This window comes from Cololabis saira, chromosome 7 (assembly GCF_033807715.1).
Source record: "Cololabis saira isolate AMF1-May2022 chromosome 7, fColSai1.1, whole genome shotgun sequence".
Taxonomy (NCBI): Eukaryota; Metazoa; Chordata; class Actinopteri; order Beloniformes; family Belonidae; genus Cololabis; species Cololabis saira.
The window spans coordinates 36,580,079-36,601,042 of record NC_084593.1 but is presented as its reverse complement, the minus strand read 5'-3'; the positions used below and the strand labels follow the sequence as shown (position 1 = coordinate 36,601,042).

At 42.0% G+C, this 20,964-nt stretch overlaps 1 protein-coding gene across 10 annotated transcripts in view; it reads left to right on the top strand.

Annotated features, from left to right (window-relative positions):
- The window catches only part of tenm2a (teneurin transmembrane protein 2a), a 246,226-nt gene that overhangs the window by 218,969 nt on the left and 6,293 nt on the right, over nt 1-20,964 (top strand). For all 10 annotated transcript variants that reach the window (XM_061725794.1, XM_061725796.1, XM_061725795.1 and 7 more), the window contains 15 exons: nt 473-734; nt 1,047-1,314; nt 3,743-3,886; nt 5,648-5,897; nt 6,187-6,207; nt 6,355-6,584; nt 8,272-8,426; nt 9,321-9,422; nt 10,511-10,684; nt 10,993-11,630; nt 14,046-14,221; nt 16,314-16,549; nt 16,667-16,963; nt 18,370-18,927; nt 20,076-20,345. In XM_061725794.1, the coding sequence (XP_061581778.1) occupies nt 473-734; nt 1,047-1,314; nt 3,743-3,886; nt 5,648-5,897; nt 6,187-6,207; nt 6,355-6,584; nt 8,272-8,426; nt 9,321-9,422; nt 10,511-10,684; nt 10,993-11,630; nt 14,046-14,221; nt 16,314-16,549; nt 16,667-16,963; nt 18,370-18,927; nt 20,076-20,345 (3,781 nt within the window). The remainder of the gene's footprint in view (nt 1-472; nt 735-1,046; nt 1,315-3,742; nt 3,887-5,647; nt 5,898-6,186; nt 6,208-6,354; nt 6,585-8,271; nt 8,427-9,320; nt 9,423-10,510; nt 10,685-10,992; nt 11,631-14,045; nt 14,222-16,313; nt 16,550-16,666; nt 16,964-18,369; nt 18,928-20,075; nt 20,346-20,964) is intronic.

Genomic DNA, 20,964 nt, shown 5'->3' with positions numbered 1-20,964 from the left:
CTGATGTCTCTATCTGGCCTTCTTTCATCTTACTCATGTGATTTCTTCTCTTTGCTGTAGCAGCTCCAGTCCCCTACAAAGCTCTACCCATTTCCCATAAACTATGATAAATGTGTGTGTGAGACCGTTATTACTATAACTTTATGATGAAATATTGAAAGATAACATCTAATAAAATGACTTTTCTAAATGTAGTGTTCTAACATTAAAGTATTAGTATTTCAGGCCAAACAGATGTCTGGGCCACTACTGGCATGTTCTTTATTGTTTGTGTTTAGTTTCATATTAAATCATGTTAAAATATTTCTTCCAGGTGATTTGTTTTGTTGTTGAATTGTTCCTAAAGCAATGGAGTGTAAATTTTTACAAGAAGAAGAGACACTGACACAGTTCAAGTCCAAATAACTATTCACCCGAGACAGCACTCCCCATCTGTACCTCATTCCCATCCTCTTTTCAAAAACCTCTCCAGGTTTGACCTGATAGCTAATGGTGGTGCATCACTGACTCTGCGGTTCGAGCGTGCCCCCTTCTTGAGCCAGGAGCGCACAGTGTGGTTGCCCTGGAGCCAGTTTTATGCTATGGACACTCTGGTGCTTAAGACAGAAGAGAACACGATCCCAGGCTGTGACCTGAGCGGCTTCGTCAGGCCTGACCCTCTTGTGATTGCATCCCCTCTCTCCTCCTTCTTCAGTTCCAAGCCAGGGGAGAAACCCATCATACCGGAGACACAGGTGCAGTACCACTGACCTCTCCTCTGGCAGCCGGCTAATCTTCCTTCTGGTTCCCTTGCTCTTTTGCCACTCTCCTATATGCCTGTCTTTTGTAGCTCTCCTTCTGCCCCTGCTTCCGTAGTCCCCTCCTCCCCCAAACCCCCCACCCACCCACCCCCATTTCTACCCTCTTTCCTATTTCTTTATTTCATCCATTGTTTTTTTTCCCCATTTCTTGTCCTTCAGCCATCACTGGAAGCGTGACCCCCATTACTCCCTCTCTGTCTAATCCCCCTAATCCCTCTTTCCTGTCATCCTCTCTTTGTCTTCCAGGTGCTGCATGAGCAGATCGAGGTGCCCGGCACAAGTTTAAAGTTGAGCTACCTAAGCTCCAGGACCCAAGGTTACCGCTCTCTTCTCAAGGTCACCATGACTCCCGCCGTGGTGTCCATGGGCCTGCTGAAGGTCCACCTGATGGTGGCGGTGGAAGGACACCTCTTCCAGAAGTGGTTCCACGCCTCCCCCAACTTGGCCTACACCTACATCTGGGATAAGACGGATGCGTACGGCCAGAGAGTCTACGGCCTCTCACAAGCTGTTGGTGAGTGGGAGAGTTGGATAGATCAGTGTCTCCCAACCTGGGGTCCGGGGCCCCCCCTGGGGGGGCGCCAGAGATCTCTGGGGGGGCGCGAAACTTTGTCTGATTTGAAATTATGCAGTTGTAGAAATTATATTTACACATGTTAAATAAATAAAAAATCATAATAAAACACCTAATGGAATACAGTAATCCAAGTCTGTATAAACCCACTTAGAAATATATTTTGATCATTTTAAAATACTAAGTTATTTAGCAGGATAAAAACTTAAAAACGTATTATTATATCATTATTCAACATTTAATCATACTACTACGACGGAGTATTAGGGCCAAACAAAAAAACAAAAAAAGGAAATTACGAGAATAAAGTCATAATGTAATGAGAATAAAGTCGTAAAATTATGAGAATAAAGTCATAATATTACGAGAATAAAGTCGTAATATTACGAGAATAAAGTTGTAATATATTATAAATATATAAATATAACTTCACAAGATGCTCAATATTCTTCATTTTAACACAGAGAGAAGACTGCTCTTCCTGTTAGAGTTCTCATAAATTACCACTTTATTTTCATAATATTATGACTTTATTCTCATAAATTACCACTTTATTCATTACGACTTTATTCTCGTAATGTCACAACTTTATTCTCGGAATTTTACGACTTTATTCTCGGAATTTTACAACTTTATTCTCATAATATTACGACTTTATTCTATTACGACTTTATTCTCGCAACATTACGACTTTATTCTCGGAATTTTACGACTTTATTCTCGGAATATTACGACTTTATTCTCATAATATTACGACTTTATTCTATTACGACTTTATTCTCACAACATTACGACTTTATTCTCGTAATTTTACGACTTTATTCTCATTATATTATGACTTTATTCTCGTAATTTCCAAAAAAAAAATTGTCTTAGTTTGGCCCTAATACTCCGTCGTATACTACTACTCTGACAGGTTGTTAAAGGAAATATCTTAAAAAATGCTGCTCTCATATTAAAAGAGACATTTTTCAGAAATATTTTTATGTCCTTGCAGTAATTTTTTGTGCGTATTTTATACATTGGTGACACAAAAGGAAGGTGAGTAAAACAAAGTACAGGGTAAAAACAAGGAGAAATGTATAAAAAAAAAACCTAATTTATGTTCATTTTTTAAAGGTTTTTTGTAACATTTTTTGTAACAAATAACTTTACTCTTTTGGTGCCAGTCTTAGACACAAGTAGGGGGGGCTCCATGGAAAAAAGGTTGGGAACCACTGGGATAGATGAAAAGTTGTGTTGGGGATGGGGGGGGGGCAGACAGTTTTATTCTCAGCACTTGCTGAATACATTAAATACTTAACCACTAAAGGGGCACTAGCTATGACAGTGGGAGAGAGTCTAATTAAGAAGCTCGGAGGAGAGATAGTACACCAGAAACCCAGCTTGGATTCACTTTGCAGTTTGGCCCAAGTAAAGTGCTTCTTTTTTTTTTTTCTTTCATATGTCTATTTTTCATTGAAGCTGCATTTAGTTCAGTCAGCCAGCCGTAACTGTGGGGAAGGGTTATTAGCCATCAGGGTGAGTTAGCAGTTAACTACTGGAGCAGCAAGCAGGAGTCCAGGGGAGCCTCAGTGCTATTACATTCTGCTGTCACACTCGCTCACAGATGCTGTCAGCCAAACACTGCTGTCAACCCGGAGATGCACTGGACATCTGGGGCTCCGGCGTGGACTCAAATCATGAAGGGCATGCTGTATGAGGAATTATGTTCACCCAAACGAAATTACTGCTATTTCACATTTCTCAATCTAATGTAGGTTAGGTTTGTTTTGCTAACCACACAGATATAGATATGTCATTTTCTTTGCACTGAAACTGAAAATGTGCTAGCAATGGCACTCTCACTGTGACTCAAGTGGCAGTCAGCGTGTTAAAACACACTTCCGTTTAACAGGCAGGAACAAACCAGCTCACAAAATGTTCTTCCGTGAGCAGTCAATGTGTATTCCTGATTTTTCTGACTCATTTGCATTATGTATTCACTAGATTTATTTAAATCAACAGAGACTGTGCCACGATTTGTGCATAATTAGGACATACCATTTCCATCAGCAGTCTTCACCGTGGCAACTAGCTTGGCCTCTAGGTTTAAGCCTACAGGGCAAGCTCTCCAATTAACAACATTTTTAAGCGATTTAGCAGAATGACAAAGTGTTAGTTAGGTGTGAATGCAGGTTTGGGTGAAGGTGCTAACTAGCTTTTCTGTGTATCACAGATTTTGCTTCTTAAATGAACTCGTGAGAGTCGATTCTTGCGAAGCTGCCTCGGGTTCTTTCTTTCATAGTTTTAGTTGTCTTTTTTTATTAATTGTGTCACTAATTGTCACTTCTGTTTATTTTTCCTCTACCCTTTTTCCGACATGTAGTGTCTGTGGGCTATGAGTACGAGTCGTGTGCCAGTCTGATCCTGTGGGAGAAGAGAACGGCCATCCTGCAGGGCTACGAATTGGATCCCACCAATTTGGGTGGCTGGTCGCTCGACAAGCACCACATCCTGAACACACGCAGTGGTATGTGAGCTGTACATTTCCTGACGTGTTTCCTACAAACAAGCAAAAACTTTTTCCAATTTTTCTTTCAGTTTTTCCTCTAGTTTATATTTAGCAAGTTCCCCCTGCTTTGCAGCTTTTCAGTACTGTATATCTCAGTGAATGTGCTATTGTCTTGGGGGGGGGTTCAGACCACACGGTGCTTCCTGTGGCTCACATGGGCTTGCCAAGTGCCTGTTTTTTACCTGTCAGTGAGGATTTTCACAGGAAGAGCTTGTGTTGTCTCACCTAGTTTGACTTCCTCACATACTAAAACTGTGCACGACAAATCAGAAGCAGCTACTACAACCGAGGCGGTGGGTTGGGTGTGGGGAATAGGACACATTCACCATAAAGTCATGCCAGATGAGACTTGATTGTTATTATTATATTTCTTTATTTGGTATGGACATCATAATAACATAGGACAAACCAAATGCACTGTTTGAGTGTTTTAGCATACATGCTAATTTGCAACACTTGTCCACAGGAGGCTTTTAAAAAATAATATAAATACAATACAATAAGATATACAATAAAATTAGAGGATGACATAAGATATAAAGCAAAGACAACATTCAAGAGCAGAACCAGACCTGACCTATTGTAGGCACTGTTGTTTAGACTTGAGCCATAGTTTGAGTCCTCTGTTGAAAATATTGCCACACGTTTCTAATTTTAAATTAGTCGGTAAAGAATTCCAGAGTTTTGCACCCTTCACAGAAAAAAACGTCTCACCAAAAGAGGTCTTATACTTTGGGATACGACAGTCACCATTGGTGCAGGCCCGTGTGGTTACTCTACCAGAGCTCTGATGCCTAATAACCACTTCGTGGTTTGTCGAGTGATATTGATATTTGTCCCTTCTTCTACATTCCTCGTCTTGTAATTCCCTGTTCGGAAGTAAAACTCTAGTTGTTTTGAACATGTCAGCATTATCTAAATAACTCCATGGAGATATTTTCAGCTTCGTCTGAGGGTAAGGCTGTGTCCACATTAGTCTGTCCGCATCCACATTAATATTTCAACTTCACTTGAAAAGAGAGCTTGATCTCGATATCTATATTCACTGCCGTCATCACGCATCGCACTGGCATCTATGTGCTCACTGGGAATTTATGCACAAGTGTAAACAGGCAGCAAACTCAGCTGGAAATAACCTTTGTTGCAGATTACTCTCGGTTTTCTTTCCCTCAGAGCCTTTAGGCAGCCTCGCTATTCTTAAAGCAGACTTCAGCAGCATAACAGCTTAAACCAAGGACAATAAACTCATCAGCGCTAGCCGTTCCATCCCCGCACAGTTGTTTACGCCATCATTAAACTGTATCCGTGTGTTATCTTGAGGTGGTGGTCATGTAAAATACCATGCACTTGAAATATCGGAGAAGTATACATAGGGACCCAGAGAGGCAAATCAGTCCAGCTACATAGTTGTTTCCAAATTTCTGTTCCAATAATTGTGTTTACAAACTGAAACAGAGTCTAAAGCTTGTCAGAAATGTTTAGCTGTATGAGGCATAACGATAAAAAGTAGTAATGTGAGCGACTGAGCGTAGACTAAATTTAGACCAGTTTGAATTGTCTGACCTCATGCTGGTACTGTCAAAGAGGGATTTAATTGTTCATGTCTTGCTAGTGCCGTTTCTTTGTTTTCTTTACAACCACCAAAGAATGTCACAAAAGATCCTCCATTAGTGCTTTTTTTCTGTACATCTCCGTCAATCTCTCTCGTCTCTCGTCCAGGCATTCTGCACAAGGGCAGCGGAGAGAACATCTTTGTGACAGAGCAGCCCCCGGTGATCACGAGCATCATGGGAAATGGCCGCAGGCGCAGCATCTCCTGCCCCAGCTGCAACGGCCTTGCGGATGGCAACAAGCTGCTGGCGCCGGTTGCCTTGGCGATGGGCATTGACGGCAGCCTGTATGTTGGAGACCTGAACTTTGTACGTCGTGTCTACCCATCTATGAACACGACCGGCATCCTGGAATTAAGGTAAACCCACATCATCGGTTTACTGGATGGATTAAATAATTAAAACTTTAGCTTAGAATTCAGAGCTGAATTAGACAGAATAAGTAGTATGTTGGATGAAAGAAGTGAAGAGAGACACTGAGAATGCAAGGACATAGAAAGCATAATAAACGTCATGATATAATTTCTCTGGAGTGTTTTTACACATTTTTAAATTGTGCTATTCACACTATTGCATGCTTTGTCTAGCCCTCGGTTTGTGTGAATTAACTCATGTTTTATGCTTTTATCTCTCTTTTCGCCCTTAAAGGAATAAAGATTTCAGGCACAGGTGAGATCCTTTCAGCAACTGATTACAAGCTACTTGTGGTTAGAAGGAGTGTGGACGAACTTGAAACTGTCCTCACTGAAAACATATCAAATTAAAAGCTGGAGAGGGGGGGGTTTATAATCTTTTCTCTTCTTTCTGTCACTTTAGCAATAATCCGACCCACAAGTACTTCCTGGCGGTGGATCCGGTATCTGGGGCGCTGTTCATCTCGGACACCAACTCCCGCCGCATCTACCGCGTCCGCTCATTAACGGGCGGCCGGCTGCTGTCGGACAACGCCGAGGTGGTGGCGGGGACGGGGGAGCAGTGCCTGCCCTTCGACGAGCGCTGCGGTGACGGCGGAAAAGCCACCGAAGCAACACTTATGAGCCCCAAAGGTGAGCTACTGGGGGGAGGCGCTGCTTCACCCTTATCTTTATTTCATCTCTGCTTTAATTAAACTGTCTTGTCTTCGGACGAGGAATTTAAACGGGGACAACAGTAGTCTTAAGATTCACACTTTGGAGCAGATTTAGTCAGACGTACTCCAACTTATACGATAATCAGCAGATCACCTCCCGAGACGTGTGATTTAAGGTGCTTTAAACTGCTCTTCTTCTTCCATTATATAGCCGTTTTGCGACTAAACTAAAGCAGGACAGAGAGAAAGGGGTTATAAACCAGGTTAATGTTAAACTTATAATGGGATTATTTTTGTGGATCATTGGATCTTAGAACATAGTGACACCAAACTGTCAAGGATGTCACACTGTCACATTTTTTTTTTCTTTTTTTTCCAGTGACATGAGTGTGTGTGTGTACGTGTAGGGCTGCAGAAAATAGTATTTAACAGTATGTGTGCATGGTTTTTTAAAGAGGAGATGACAATGAGTCACTGATTTCCCCCTTACCTGTCACAGACAAAGTCAGCCAGCAAACATATTCTTGCCCCCCCCCCACCCCTCCCTCCATCCCCCTCATCTTTTTCCTCTTGATCCGTCTCTCTTGTTTCATTTTGCTGGATCTTCAGTCTGCCGTGTTGCATCTCGGTGCACGTTGAAGTTATTTTGGGGCACAGCTGGCTCGCACAGCTGCCTGTTAGGCCGACATTGCCGGCACCATACTGGTAAACAATAAAAAAATTAAAAAAAACAGGAGGAGAGAGCACTAGAAACAAATGAATATTAAAAATCCAGGGTTACGAAAAAGGCAGCGAGGGGAAAACCAGGGCAGGAAGAAAAGTGTGTGTGTGTGTGGGGGAGGAAGGGACACTTTCCATTCACGACTAGGGGTGGGTATTGGGAAGGACCTCACGATACGATACGCATCACGATACTTGAGCCACGATACGATACACATTGCGATATCCCGATTATTATATTCTACATAGTTCACCGAAAAATTTAAAAATGCATTACACATCTTAAAATCCAAGTTGTATATATGTACATCAGATGATAGTGATGGATCTTAAAATCCGAGTTGCACGTTCATCAGATTATAGTGACAATTCATGGGACAAACTGAGTCAACACAATGTTTTATTATAACTATACAAGCTAAAGTTACAACATATTTGTATATGTTTTTCATATTATTTACATCATATGAAATTAACATTAAATTTAGTATGAGGTTGCTTTAATTATGTGGCAAATGATATTAAACACAAGAAAGATGGGTACTAAAACCAAGGACAGGCACAGTGATCAGTCAGTATAGATATAAATCCATAAATAAATAAACCTCTGTCCATTATTTTTAATTTTTTAAGGACAGGCAATTGTGTTATATAAAAAATAAATTATAAATTGAAATAAAACGTGAAATAAAACCGGGGCTCAGTGCAGGGCCCTCCCAGGGTTGGTAGAGAGTGGCAATGCCCAGGACTGTCACTTAGGTAGGAGCACTGGGTGATATAATGGGAAAAAAATCGGGGATAAAAAATATTTAAAAAAAAAAAAAAAAATCGATATTCAAATTTTGAATATCGATATTGAATCGGCTGGAAAAGTATCGCGATATATTGCCATATCGATATTTTTGCCCACCCCTATTCACGACTGTCCGTCTCTGCACCGGCAGGTATTGCGGTGGATAAAAACGGCCTGATGTATTTTGTGGATGCCACCATGATCCGCAAGGTGGACCAGAACGGCATCATCTCCACTCTGCTGGGGGCCAATGATCTGACCTCCGTACGGCCTCTGAGCTGTGACACCAGCATGGACGTCAGCCAGGTAGGAGAGACTGAGGAAGACGTGACAAGATGGTGTAGAAGCCCCCGAGCGCTGGGGTTTGATGACTGCCTGGACGGCAGCCAGCTAGAGGGGTCACAGGAAGGGTCACGGAGAGAGACTGATTAAAGAAGGGATTAAAGAGTCAGCGGATACATTAATGAATCAAAAGAAAGTGAACTCTGCTTCAGTCACTCTAAAAAAATAGAAGAGTCATTTGAATATATTCTTTGAGAATGTAAGTAAATGTCTCCCCAACACAGCTAGTGCCTCATGTACAGAGGTGGGTAGTAACGAGTTACATTTACTCCGTTACATTTACTTGAGTAAGTTTTGGGAAATTTTGTACTTTTAGGAGTAGTTTTGAATCACTGTACTTTTCACTTGAGTAGATTTGTGAAGAAGAAACTGTTACTCTTACTCCGCTACATTAGGCTACGTTGAGCTGTTACTTTTCTTTTATCCCTTTTTATTTTTTGAAATTTTGTGCTACTTGTGCTTAATTTATTTTTTTATTCTGTTGTTATTATTTGATTTATTTTATTATTTATTAAAGTACTTGAATTTACTTTAAGATTATTTTAATTTAAGCTATTTTCTATTAATTTTTAATTAATTTTATTGATTTAATTTGCCTGAAGATGATTATTTTGTACTTTTGTCTGTTTGAATGGTTGTGTTAAAAAAAATAAATCAGACATTACTCAACAGTTACTCAGTACTTGAGTAGTTTTTTCACCAAGTACTTTTTTACTTTTACTCAAGTAATTATTTGGATGACTACTTTTTACTTCTACTTGAGTGATATTATTCTGAAGTAACAGTACTTTTACTTGAGTACAATTTTTGGCTACTCTACCCACCTCTGCTCATGTATTCTCTGTTTCTGCCGGACAGGTGCGGCTGGAGTGGCCCACGGACTTAGCAGTGAACCCCATGGACAACTCCCTCTATGTCCTGGAAAACAATGTCATCCTGCGTATCACTGAGAACCACCAGGTTTGTACATGGCTGGATCCCCCGCTACAAACCCCTAAGGGTGGACGCTCTCTGTGGGGCTTTGACAAGATTTCATCCCAATTAGGCCATCTCAAGCCAATTTAGAAGTAAAAGTTCTAGCTCTTAACAGCTTCCTAAGTTTTGGAGTGGTGGCAAAATAACCCAATAATTAGCTCTAAGAATATTCAAGTTTCCAGGATCTAACTTCATAATGGAAAGTTTTATATGTTGTTTTCAATTGAAAACCACTGCAAACTTTTATTTTTTTTTTACATTCTGTGACATTCTAAGCAAAGCCTCGTCCAGTACTCGAGTTGTAAAAAAAGAATCGGGGGGATGGTGGATTTTATCATATGGGGACAGATAATTTGTGCTGATTACAAATAATATAATATATTACAAATAATAGCACTGACCAAAACACCTGCAGAAATCCTGCAGGAATGACATAGCAGCAGTTAAATGCAGCCTTCTGTAAGCTTTAAATATCCACTGGGCTTACACCAAATACATCAAAACACAAAAATAAAACAGTTTTCTGAACTTATCAATATGACTCTGTCCTTCACAGGATAAGTAAAATGGATCACTGCAAAAACGCAAAATATTAACAAGAATATTTGTCTTATTTCTAGTTAAAATGTCTCATTTTAGTAAAAAAATCTCATTACACTTAAAAAAAAGACTCATCACTGGAAAAAACTATTTTCACCTGTTTCAAGTAAATTTTCACTTGAAATAAGTAGGAAAATCTGCCAGTGGAACAAGGTTTTTTTTTGCTTGTAATGAGAAGATAAATCTTGTCCCACTGAAAGATTTTCCTACTTATTTCAAGTGAAAATTTACTTGAAATAGGTGAAAATTGTCAAATAAGTTATTTTTCTGGTGATGACTCTAAATGTTGAAATAGCAGTAAAACCACATTCATTGATGAAATGACATAAGGGATGGAAAGGCAGGATGGCAGTTTTACAGGGGGGATGATTTTGACCGTTTTTATTTCAGGGGGGATGCCATCCCCCCTCATCCCCCCTCATTTCGAGTATTGGCCTCGTCACTGATTCATAACGGTGTGTTGTTTCCCGAAGGTGAGCATCATAGCGGGGCGGCCCATGCACTGCCAGGTGCCGGGGATTGACTACAGCCTCAGTAAGCTGGCCATCCACGCGGCCCTGGAGAGCGCCACGGCCGTCGCCCTGTCCCACACCGGGATACTCTACATCGCTGAGACCGACGAGAAAAAGATTAACCGAGTTAGACAGGTAAGTGCTGCAGGATTATTGAACGCAGGTGTTTGATTTCTGAGTTGTTTTGGAGGGAATTCACTTCTTGAAAGATACTTTTGGGTTTATTTATTGACAGCACAACTTGTTAGGCTATGTGAGGGGGTTTTGATCGTCTTTCTTTCTTTGTCTATCCAAGATATTCTTTCAGGTCTCCTTATTAAAGTCAGCTTGGTTAACTGGGAATGACTTTGCCGTATTGGCAATGTGCTTTGTCTCATTTGGTGGTGACTGTTTTTCCAATCTCAACATTAATCTGTTCTCTTTTTCCTTCCCTCTGCTTTTAGGTGAGCACCAACGGAGAAATCTCCCTCCTGGCCGGCGCGGCCTCCGACTGCGACTGCAAAAACGACGTCAACTGTAACTGCTTCTACGGCGACGAAGGCTACGCCCCCGACGCCGGCCTGAACTCCCCCACGTCCTTGGCGGTCTCCCCCGACGGGACGCTTTTCATCGCAGACCTCAACAACATCCGCATCAGAGCGGTGCGGGCCAACCGGCCCGGCCCCGCCGTCTCCAGCGTGGGTTACGCAGGATCTGCCCAGTACGAGGTGGCGTCGCCGCGGGAACAGGAGCTGTACGTGTTCAACGGGGAAGGCCTTCACATCCAGACGGTCAGCCTGGTCACCGGGGAGCCGCTTTACAACTTCACCTACGGGCCCGACGGCGAGCTGGCCATGCTGGTGGATAACTGCAACAACAGCGTGAAGGTGAGGAGGGACGGCCTCGGCCAGGGAGGATCAGCCGGTCTCCTCCGGCTGGTGCTGCTGCCGGAGAATCAAGTGGTGACGCTGGGATTGGACCCCACCGGAGGCCTGCGCAGCGTGGCTGCCATGGGCCAGGAGGTGGCTCTGATGGGCTACAGCGGGAACACGGGCCTCCTGGCTACCAAGGCTGATGAGACTGGATGGACCACATTTTATCAGTAAGTGCTGGGCCCAGAGCAGCCCGTGTGAACGCGTGTGCGTGTTAGGAATGGGCGATATTTTACCGTTCACGATAAACCGTCAAAAAAAATCTCTGCGGTAAGAATTTGTCATCTCACGGTAAAAACGATAAATTCCCGTTGATGTTTTTGTGTAAAGCTGATTTATGGAAGGAAGGAGAGCGCAGAAAGAAAGAAAGGGAGAGAGCAGAAAGAAAGAAAGGGAGAGAGCAGAAAGAAAGAAAGGGAGAGAGCAGAAAGAAAGAAAGGGAGAGAGCAGAAAGAAAGAAAGGGAGAAAGAAAGAAAGAAAGAAAGAAAGAAAGAAAGAAAGAAAGAAAGAAAGGGAGAGAGCAGAAAGAAAGAAAGAAAGAGAGAGAGCAGAAAGAAAGAAAGAAAGGGAGAGAGCAGAAAGAAAGAAAGAAAGAGAGAGAGCAGAAAGAAAGAAAGAAAGGGAGAGAGCAGAAAGAAAGAAAGAAAGAGAGAGAGCAGAAAGAAAGAAAGAAAGGGAGAGAGCAGAAAGAAAGAAAGGGAGAAAGAAAGAAAGAAAGAAAGAAAGAAAGAAAGAAAGAAAGAAAGAAAGAAAGGGAGAGAGCAGAAAGAAAGAAAGAAAGAGAGAGAGCAGAAAGAAAGAAAGAAAGAGAGCGAGAAGAAAGAAAGAAAGAAAGAAAGGAAGAAAGAAAGAAAGAAAGAAAGAAAGAAAGAAAGGGAGAGAGCAGAAAGAAAGAAAGAAAGAAAGAAAGAAAGAAAGAAAGAAAGAAAGAAAGAAAGAAAGAAAGAAAGAAAGAAAGAAAGAAAGAAAGAAAGAAAGAAGGAAAGAAGGAAAGAAAGAAAGAAAGAAAGAAAGAAGGAAAGAAAGAAAGGGAGAGAGCAGAAAGAAAGAAAGAAAGGGAGAGAGCAGAAAGAAAGAAAGGGAGAAAGAAAGAAAGGGAGAGAGCAGAAAGAAAGAAAGAAAGAGAGAGAGCAGAAAGAAAGAAAGAAAGAAAGAAAGAAAGAAAGAAAGGGAGAGAGCAGAAAGAAAGAAAGAAAGAGAGAGAGCAGAAAGAAAGAAAGAAAGAGAGCGAGAAGAAAGAAAGAAAGAAAGGAAGAAAGAAAGAAAGAAAGAAAGAAAGAAAGAAAGAAAGGGAGAGAGCAGAAAGAAAGAAAGAAAGAAAGAAAGAAAGAAAGAAAGAAAGAAAGAAAGAAAGAAAGGGAGAGAGCAGAAAGAAAGAAAGGGAGAGAGCAGAAAGAAAGAAAGAAAGAAAGAAAGAAAGAAAGAAAGAAAGAAAGAAAGAAAGAAAGAAAGAAAGAAAGAAAGAAAGAAAGAAAGAAAGAAAGAAAGAAAGAAAGAAAGAAAGAAAGGGAGAGAGCAGAAAGAAAGAAAGAAAGAAAGGGAGAGAGCAGAAAGAAAGAAAGAAAGAGAGCAAGCAGAAAGAAAGAAAGAAAGAAAGAAAGAAAGAAAGAAAGAAAGAAAGAAAGAAAGAAAGAAAGAAAGAAAGAAAGAAAGAAAGAAAGAAAGAAAGAAAGAAAGAGACACCTCATCAGCAGGGCCGGCCAACACGATTGCCGTCACCTTTCCTGCCGTGGTTCATTTTTTTAGCCCCTTTTTTTGTGAGTGAAACAATTTTTTAACTATTTGACTCGAACCTGAATTGAATTAGATGCTGATTTTTGAATGCCATGAACACATGGAAAACAAATTATTATCAGCAATTCACTTTAATACAAAATAACAAAATGAACTGAATAAAATAAGTATCTTTCTTAAACAGAAACCTGTCGTGCTTAACTTAAAATTGTATAAATTAATATAAAACAATAGAAAGAAAGCAGAACATCCATTCTGTAATAGTGCACATTTTTTCTGTAATAGTGCACATTTTTAGTGCAATAACAAAAGTGCAAACAGAAAACTTGTAAACATATTTGTGCTTTAAAGGCCATGACTGTAGAATACAGTTGTAGTAAAACAGAAAAAAATTACTTGTGAACTCAACAGCTCAATGCCATTTTCCATTGGCATTTTATGACTATTTTTTGACTCTCACAGTAATACAGGACAAAGTGCGTCCCTTTTCAGCTCAATACAGGACGCGTACTTTAGTTTATAAATACGGGACGATTCCGTTTTTCAAGGGACGGTTGGCAACCCTGGGTCCAACCCAATGCTTGGTATTTTTCTGCCCTGCATCTCCTTTCCTCTTTGAACATTTCACACAACGTGCTGCTGCCCCCCAGTGTTAGCTTTTATAACAACAATTAGTGCCAGTCACATGGCTTACCTCAGTCCACTGTCGCAATGTTTCTGTGAGTGTGTGTGTGTGTGTGTGTGTGTGTGTGTGTGTGTGTGTGTGTGTGTCCTTCAACACCTCTGTGACACAAGTGCTAACAAATCCCCCTGCCGGCGAACTTCACCGCAATCTCCCTCCCCCCCCCAGGTACGACAGCGAAGGCCGCTTGACCAACATGACCTACCCGACGGGCATGGTGACCAGTCTGCACCGCGAGATCGAGCGCTCCATCAACATCGACATTGAGAGCTCCAGCAGAGACGACGACGTCACCGTGGTCACCAACCTGTCCTCCGTGGAAGCCTCGTACACCGTGGTGCAAGGTAGAGACACAGTCAGCACGCAAAGGTCACAGGCGCCGGGAAACAATACGCTCATGCATTTTTAAACGCCGGTAGAATTGTGCGGAGCAAAGCTGGACCAAGTCTCAAAAAGACAACAATAGAAGTAATGATTAAATAAATGGACTTGTGTGTAATCCTTAGACGTTAAAGTGGCTATTATAATGCATTAAAGTGTTAACAAGAGTCACGTCCTTCTCTTTGAAACATGTGACGGTGAATACGTTACGGCCTCTAATTATAATTTCCTCTCAGTTGTGTGCATGCTCCAGGAAGTAATTTCCCTTCCTTGCCCATATCCAAACCCCTTTCTCCCTCCCTCTCATGGAGAAAAAGGAAAAATTACCAACATATAGTTGTTAATCCCAGCTGGGATCATCCAGCTTTTGAATGTCATCACAGCAAAATTCATTAACTCATGTCGAGTGAATCCCCCTCATCCCTCAAGCTTTCTCTTCACACTCACACAGTCGCACTGACAGACAAACACTGCTCTCAGCCGCTTCCCATGATCCCCGAGCTTATTTGGTGTGTTTAGAAAAAGAGGAGAAAGAACATGAATAATTGCCTCGTTTCCCTTCGACCAGAGCAAGTGTTGTGACACAAGCGTAAACGCAGGCTGGACCGCCGCGCGAGTCCGCGGGCCCGGGGAGTGCGATGTAGATTTATTCAGCGATCCACCTGTATTGTAGCATCAGAACAGTTGTTCGCAGCAGAGCTGTAAGTCATTTAAGGTTTCCTCTGCACTGTGTGGGTTTCAGCTCAGCTCTCTGCTGACATACTCACTTAACCATCTCCCTCTCTTTCTGCTCTCCCTCGCTCTCTTCATTAACTCCTGTGCAGTGAATTCTCCGTGGCCCTCAGGCTCTCATTTCACCCTCTCTCTGTCTTTCCCTCAACCCTCGCCTGTGTTTTATTACGAGGTTGTTCAGACAGAGTGAGCAGAGAAGATTTATCTAAAGGCTGTTGCTGCCAAATCAATGGAAAAAGCTTCTCCTGTCTGTTTGAGGCATTGTTAAAGTGTGCCTGGAGCTTTATTACAAATTCGCCTTATGGACTACTGTCATTTATGGCAGCCCTTCAAATGGAAAATCCATCTGATCCTCCCACCTTTTGTAACGGAAATAAAGAAAGCTTTGCATCGTCTGGATATATCTGAGCTCACAACAATTTTATCTCCTTCATTGTAATCAAGACGCCTTTTTTTCAGACATCAGGGGGGAGAAAAAAATCATCAGAGCATTAGGCATGGCCTTATCACTTTCCTTTCTTGTCAGACGAGCGTTAAATTTCAGAGAGAGAGATTGCAGAGGGACGTCTGTTGGGCTTGACTATTTTCATTCAGAAAATGTCTGTGTGCAAGAAGAAGTGATGTGAATCCTCTTTTTTTTTTTTATGGAGAATGATCCAGACTAAACAATCCAACACTCATATAACGCTTTTTAACTTTGAGTTGAGTCACACAGAGGACTTTAACGTGTTTCCTGTGTGCCCACTCACATAATCACTGACACAGCACTTCCTCTCAGCCGCTCTCATCACAGTCACACAGCGCCTTGCCCAAAAACACGTCGACGTGTCGCGGGGATAAGGACCAGAAGCAACACCTCGCCAGACGTCCTGCGTATCTGAGCCAGACAGCTGCCCGATATTCACCGCAGTAACAACCAGATATGATCTGGATATTATCTAGTTTAACCTGACGTGAGCCTTTAAGCCTGGAATCCCAGAACAGCTACTTCACGTCTAGCAGGGCGTCAAGCTGAAATCCATCTGATTATGTTTGACTGGTTAGGTCTAGTCTTGGCTTCTTGTGTGTACCCATAGTTTACATAAAAATCTAAGGTTGTCAACAACCGCCCTCACCATCTGTGCACCACTTCGGGTTGGAAGTTTCCATTTTTTTTTATCCAGATCTAGACATTTTTGAATTCTCCTTATCCAATCCTGCATATCAAACCAGCCTCTTTGTCTCGCTGTTTCTAATATCAGATGCTACGGTTTAATTTAAGAGGATTTCCTGTGCTTTCTCTCTGACTTGGCCTGCTTCTTCTGCTCTGTTTGCTCATTGCAGACCAAGTGAGGAATAGCTATCAGCTCTGCAACAACGGGACCCTGAGAGTGATGTATGCCAACGGCATGGGCATCAGTTTCCACACAGAGCCCCACATCCTGGCCGGCTCCGTCAGTCCCACAATCGGTCGGAGGAACATCACCCTGCCGACAGATAATGGCCTCAACTCCATTGAGTGGCGTCTGCGCAAGGAGCAGACCAAGGGCAAGGTCACTGTGTTTGGGAGGAAACTGAGGGTAATGAATCTTGGTTTTTTTCCATAAAGGAATGGTTGAAATGTGGTTATTACAGTACAATAAACCTGAGGTACATTTAAGCTTAAAAGATTTTCTTTTTCTCTTTTTTTTTCCCAGGCTCACGGCCGCAATCTCCTCTCCATTGATTTTGATCGCAACACGCGTACAGAGAAAATTTATGATGATCACCGCAAGTTTACGCTCCGCATCATGTACGATGTTCAGGGCCGGCCGGCGATGTGGCTGCCCAGCAGCAGCCTGGCGGTGGTAAATGTGTCGTATTCATCCACCGGACAGCTGATCGGGCTGCAGAGGGGCAGCATGAGCGAGAGGACAGAATTCGACTCCCAGGGGCGCATCGTGTCTCGCGCTTTTGTGGACGGGAAGGTGTGGAGTTACAGCTACCTCGACAAGGTAAGTGCTTTGGCCTTTTTATTACCGAGGAAGACTTTGGTGGTTGTTATTTGGAAGATTACAGAATGGTGTAGAAAGGAAATGCATCACCTTTATAGGTGTGTAGGTGCAGATATGTGAGGCGAGAGCAAATGTTCCCTGGTGCTATTTCACAGGAGGCAAAGGGGCGTTAATAATAGTGTCTTGTTAATGGTTTGTTGTTATTTTTTAAACTTTATTTAATACAAAACAGGTATCAATACAAATGTGCAAAACAAAAACGCATACAGGTACAGGACAAGAGGGGAGACTAGAAAACAAATATTTTTGCTCCAATTTCTTCTATGTGGCCCTGTACGTGGGTGTGCGTGCATGTGTGAGTGTGTTTATGTATGTATGCAAGTGTGTATGAGTATGATGGTTTTCTACAGTAGAACGATGGTTATTTTAGGAGAGAGACAGCACCAAAAAAAATAAATGAATCTAAATAAATAAATAGGATAAATTAAAATAAATACATTAAAAAAAAGGGTTTAAAAGGGGGAGTCATTAGAAATGAGAGAGAAAGGGATGAGGGGGGAGAGAAGAAGAAGAAAAGAGAGAACAAAGGGAAAAACAAACAAACAAGCAAAAAGAGACCACGATCTTCCGGCTGGGGGGGTCAGGATGGCAGAGCCAGAGCGGAGTTACATACATTCATTTGTCCTATTTTTTTTTCCTTTTCCCCTTTAATCCCCTATTGTATATGTAGGAATTTTTTTTTTTTTTCTCGTTTTTCTCATTTTTATTTTTCCGACGAAATGAGGGCCTTTTTTCCCCCCTAAACGTGCCCAAAAAAGTCACCAAATTTTGCACGCAAGCCAGGCCTGGCGAAAAAAATTTGATATTAAATGGTTTGCATTAATGGACGTGGCAACAGCGCCCCCTAGAAAATTTTGTGCCTCAAGCTCCACAATACGGTTTTACGTACATGCACGAAAATCGGTACACACCTGTATCATGTCGCAACTTAAAGAAAAGTCTCTTGGCGCCATGGTCGGCCATTTTGAATTAATCGTGTAATTTTGGCGCAATTTATGCCATTTCTTCGGCCGCTTCTTCGCCCAAACCGTAACGTGCACCCAGGTGTGTACATTCATTTGTTTGTGCTTTTTTTTTCCTTTTCCCCTTTAATTTGCTTTTTAATTTGGTATGTTTCCTGGCGGAGTTTGCATGTTCTCCCCGTACTTGCGTGGGTTCCCTCTGGCTCTAGCTTCCTCCCACAGTACAAAAACATGAGTAGTAGGTTAATTGATGATTATAAATTGCCCGTAGGTGAGTGTGTCTGGTTGTTTTTATATCTATGTGGCCCTGCAATGGACTGGCAACCTGTCCATTGCAGGGCTTGACTTGACTTGTTAATGTTTAAATGCTCTTTCTCCTTCCAGTCCATGGTGCTGCTCCTGCAAAGCCAACGGCAGTACGTGTTTGAGTTCGACGCCTCAGGCCGAGTCACGGCCGTCACGATGCCCAGCGTCGCTCGCCACACCATGTTCACACACGTGTCCGTCGGTTATATCCGCAACACGTACAACCCTCCGGAGAGCAACGCCTCCATCATCCACGACTTCAGCGAGGACGGCCGACCCCAGGCCACGCAGTACCTGGGCACCGGCCGCCGTGTCCTCTACAAGTACGGCAAGCTGGCCAAACTGTCAGAGATCGTGTACGACAGCACCGCGGTCACGTTCGGGTACGACGAGACAGCTGGCGTTCTCAAGATGGTCAACCTGCAGAGCGGAGGCTTCTCCTGCACCATCCGCTACCGCAAAATGGGCCCCCTCATCGACAAGCAGATCTATCGCTTCAGTGAGGAGGGGATGGTGAACGCACGGTTCGACTACACCTACCATGACAACAGCTTCCGCATCGCCAGCATGAAGCCCGTCATCAGTGAGACACCACTTCCTGTCGACCTCTACCGCTATGATGAGATCTCTGGAAAGGTGTGTCTTTCTCCTGCTCTACGTTTTCTTTTTTAGTAGGGGTGTAACAATATATCGTGCCACGAAATTTTGCGATACAAAAACATCACGAAACGTGTCGTGGAGGTGACAAACTGTATCGCGATATTGGATTATTAATATTAATCTATGGTGTTGACTAGTAACGTGCATCCGACCGCGCCTCGACCCACGGACCAAAATCTTACTCCGCTCAGAAGAAACTAGTACCGTTTTGTGGTCCTGTTTTGAGCTCTGAACCTTTACTAATGTAAGGCTGGTGTAGAGTTAAGCCTTACCTTATTAAATTAAACCTTTTTCGGGTCGTGAGTAGGATAAACACGGGACAACTTCTGCTGAGTTCCAGTGTACTTTAATGTCCCTCAACAGTGTAGGATTTTAGAACATCAACACAGCACCTAGTGCCGTACTGTGGCGTATCACTCCGCCCAATCTAAAACATACTAAGCACCACAGATAAACTGACTAGTGTCATTATAGTCCCTGATTTACATCAGAATATAAAGAATATATTTATAAAATAATGAACCCTGAATTACCAAAATAACCTTCTTAACAAAAATAAATCTCGTCTTACACTTATAAGGTGAGCATGAATCAATGTTTTTTATGATGTAAAATTGTATGTATTTATTTACTTTTATTTATTTATTTAATTTTAGTTGTTAAATTTCTGGAAAAGAAAAAAAGTCAAATCATACATGAGAAAACTATTCAGTTTGTGGCAAAATATTTTTACTTGTATGAAACTGAAGATGCATAATGCAAACCTGACATTTACTTTTAGTTCAGTTTGTGGAAAATGGTTGGCCTGGCTTGCTCTTTAAAACTTAAACAGTTATAAAGCATTACAAACTGTAACAATAGGGCAAACGCACAGTATTCCTTTGTATTTTGTGTCTTTCAAATAAAAGACAATTTTTTCCAGTCATATGTTCCTCATTCAAGGTTGTTAAAAAAATACTGCTATAATATTGTATCGTTATCGTGAACTCAATATCGTGTATCGTACCGTATCGTGAGATTAGTGTATCGTTACACCCCTATTTTTTAGCAATAATGTACAAAAAAACCCAGTCAAAGAGCAAATACCTATCGGTGAATACTTATTTTCTCCCTCTTTCATACAGGTGGAGCACTTTGGGAAGTTTGGGGTGATTTACTACGACATTAACCAGATCATCACCACTGCCGTGATGACACTGAGCAAGCACTTTGACACTCACGGTCGCATCAAGGAGGTCCAGTACGAGATCTTCCGTTCGCTCATGTACTGGATGACGGTGCAGTACGACAGCATGGGCCGGGTGGTGAAGCGAGAGCTGAAGATCGGGCCGTACGCCAACACCACTCAGTATCGTTACGATTATGACGGAGATGGACAGCTCACTGGCGTCAAGGTGAATGTTCTGTGTGGACAGATGGGAGTTTTGCAATGAGGTTCAGGGAACATTTGTGCACTGTGTCTGGGAATCTGACAAAATTAAAACATTTCAGAGGGAGGTAATTACCGTAATAAAAGCATGTTTATCCTGTCCTGTATGAATATTCCACTGGACCCTACGTTGTTATTTCTGCATCGATAGCCAGCAGATCTCAATTTGAAACCCCAAGAACGTAAATTTATTGATTTTGCTGTATTGCAGGCAAAAAGCATTATTGCTCTTAACTGGAAGAAAACGGATGCACCTACAATCGGTGCTTGGATCAAGGTTATGGCACAATGTATGTCAATGGAGAGAATAACATATACAGTAAAAAACAAACTCGAGATGTACGAGGAAATCTGGTTTAATCAATTCATTAAAAAAAGAGATATAGGAGTGCTTCTACGGGAGGAAAATGCAGGGCAGGATACCTAAATATTAAAGTAGTGGTGAACCTTGGAAGGGGAAGGGTCTTGGAGGGCAATAGCAAAAGTGTCATTTTTGTTTATTTGTGAGTTTTGTTAATGAATATCTTTAATTTGCTAGAGGTACCATTGGAATGTACTTACAATACTGTCATATGCTACTTTGT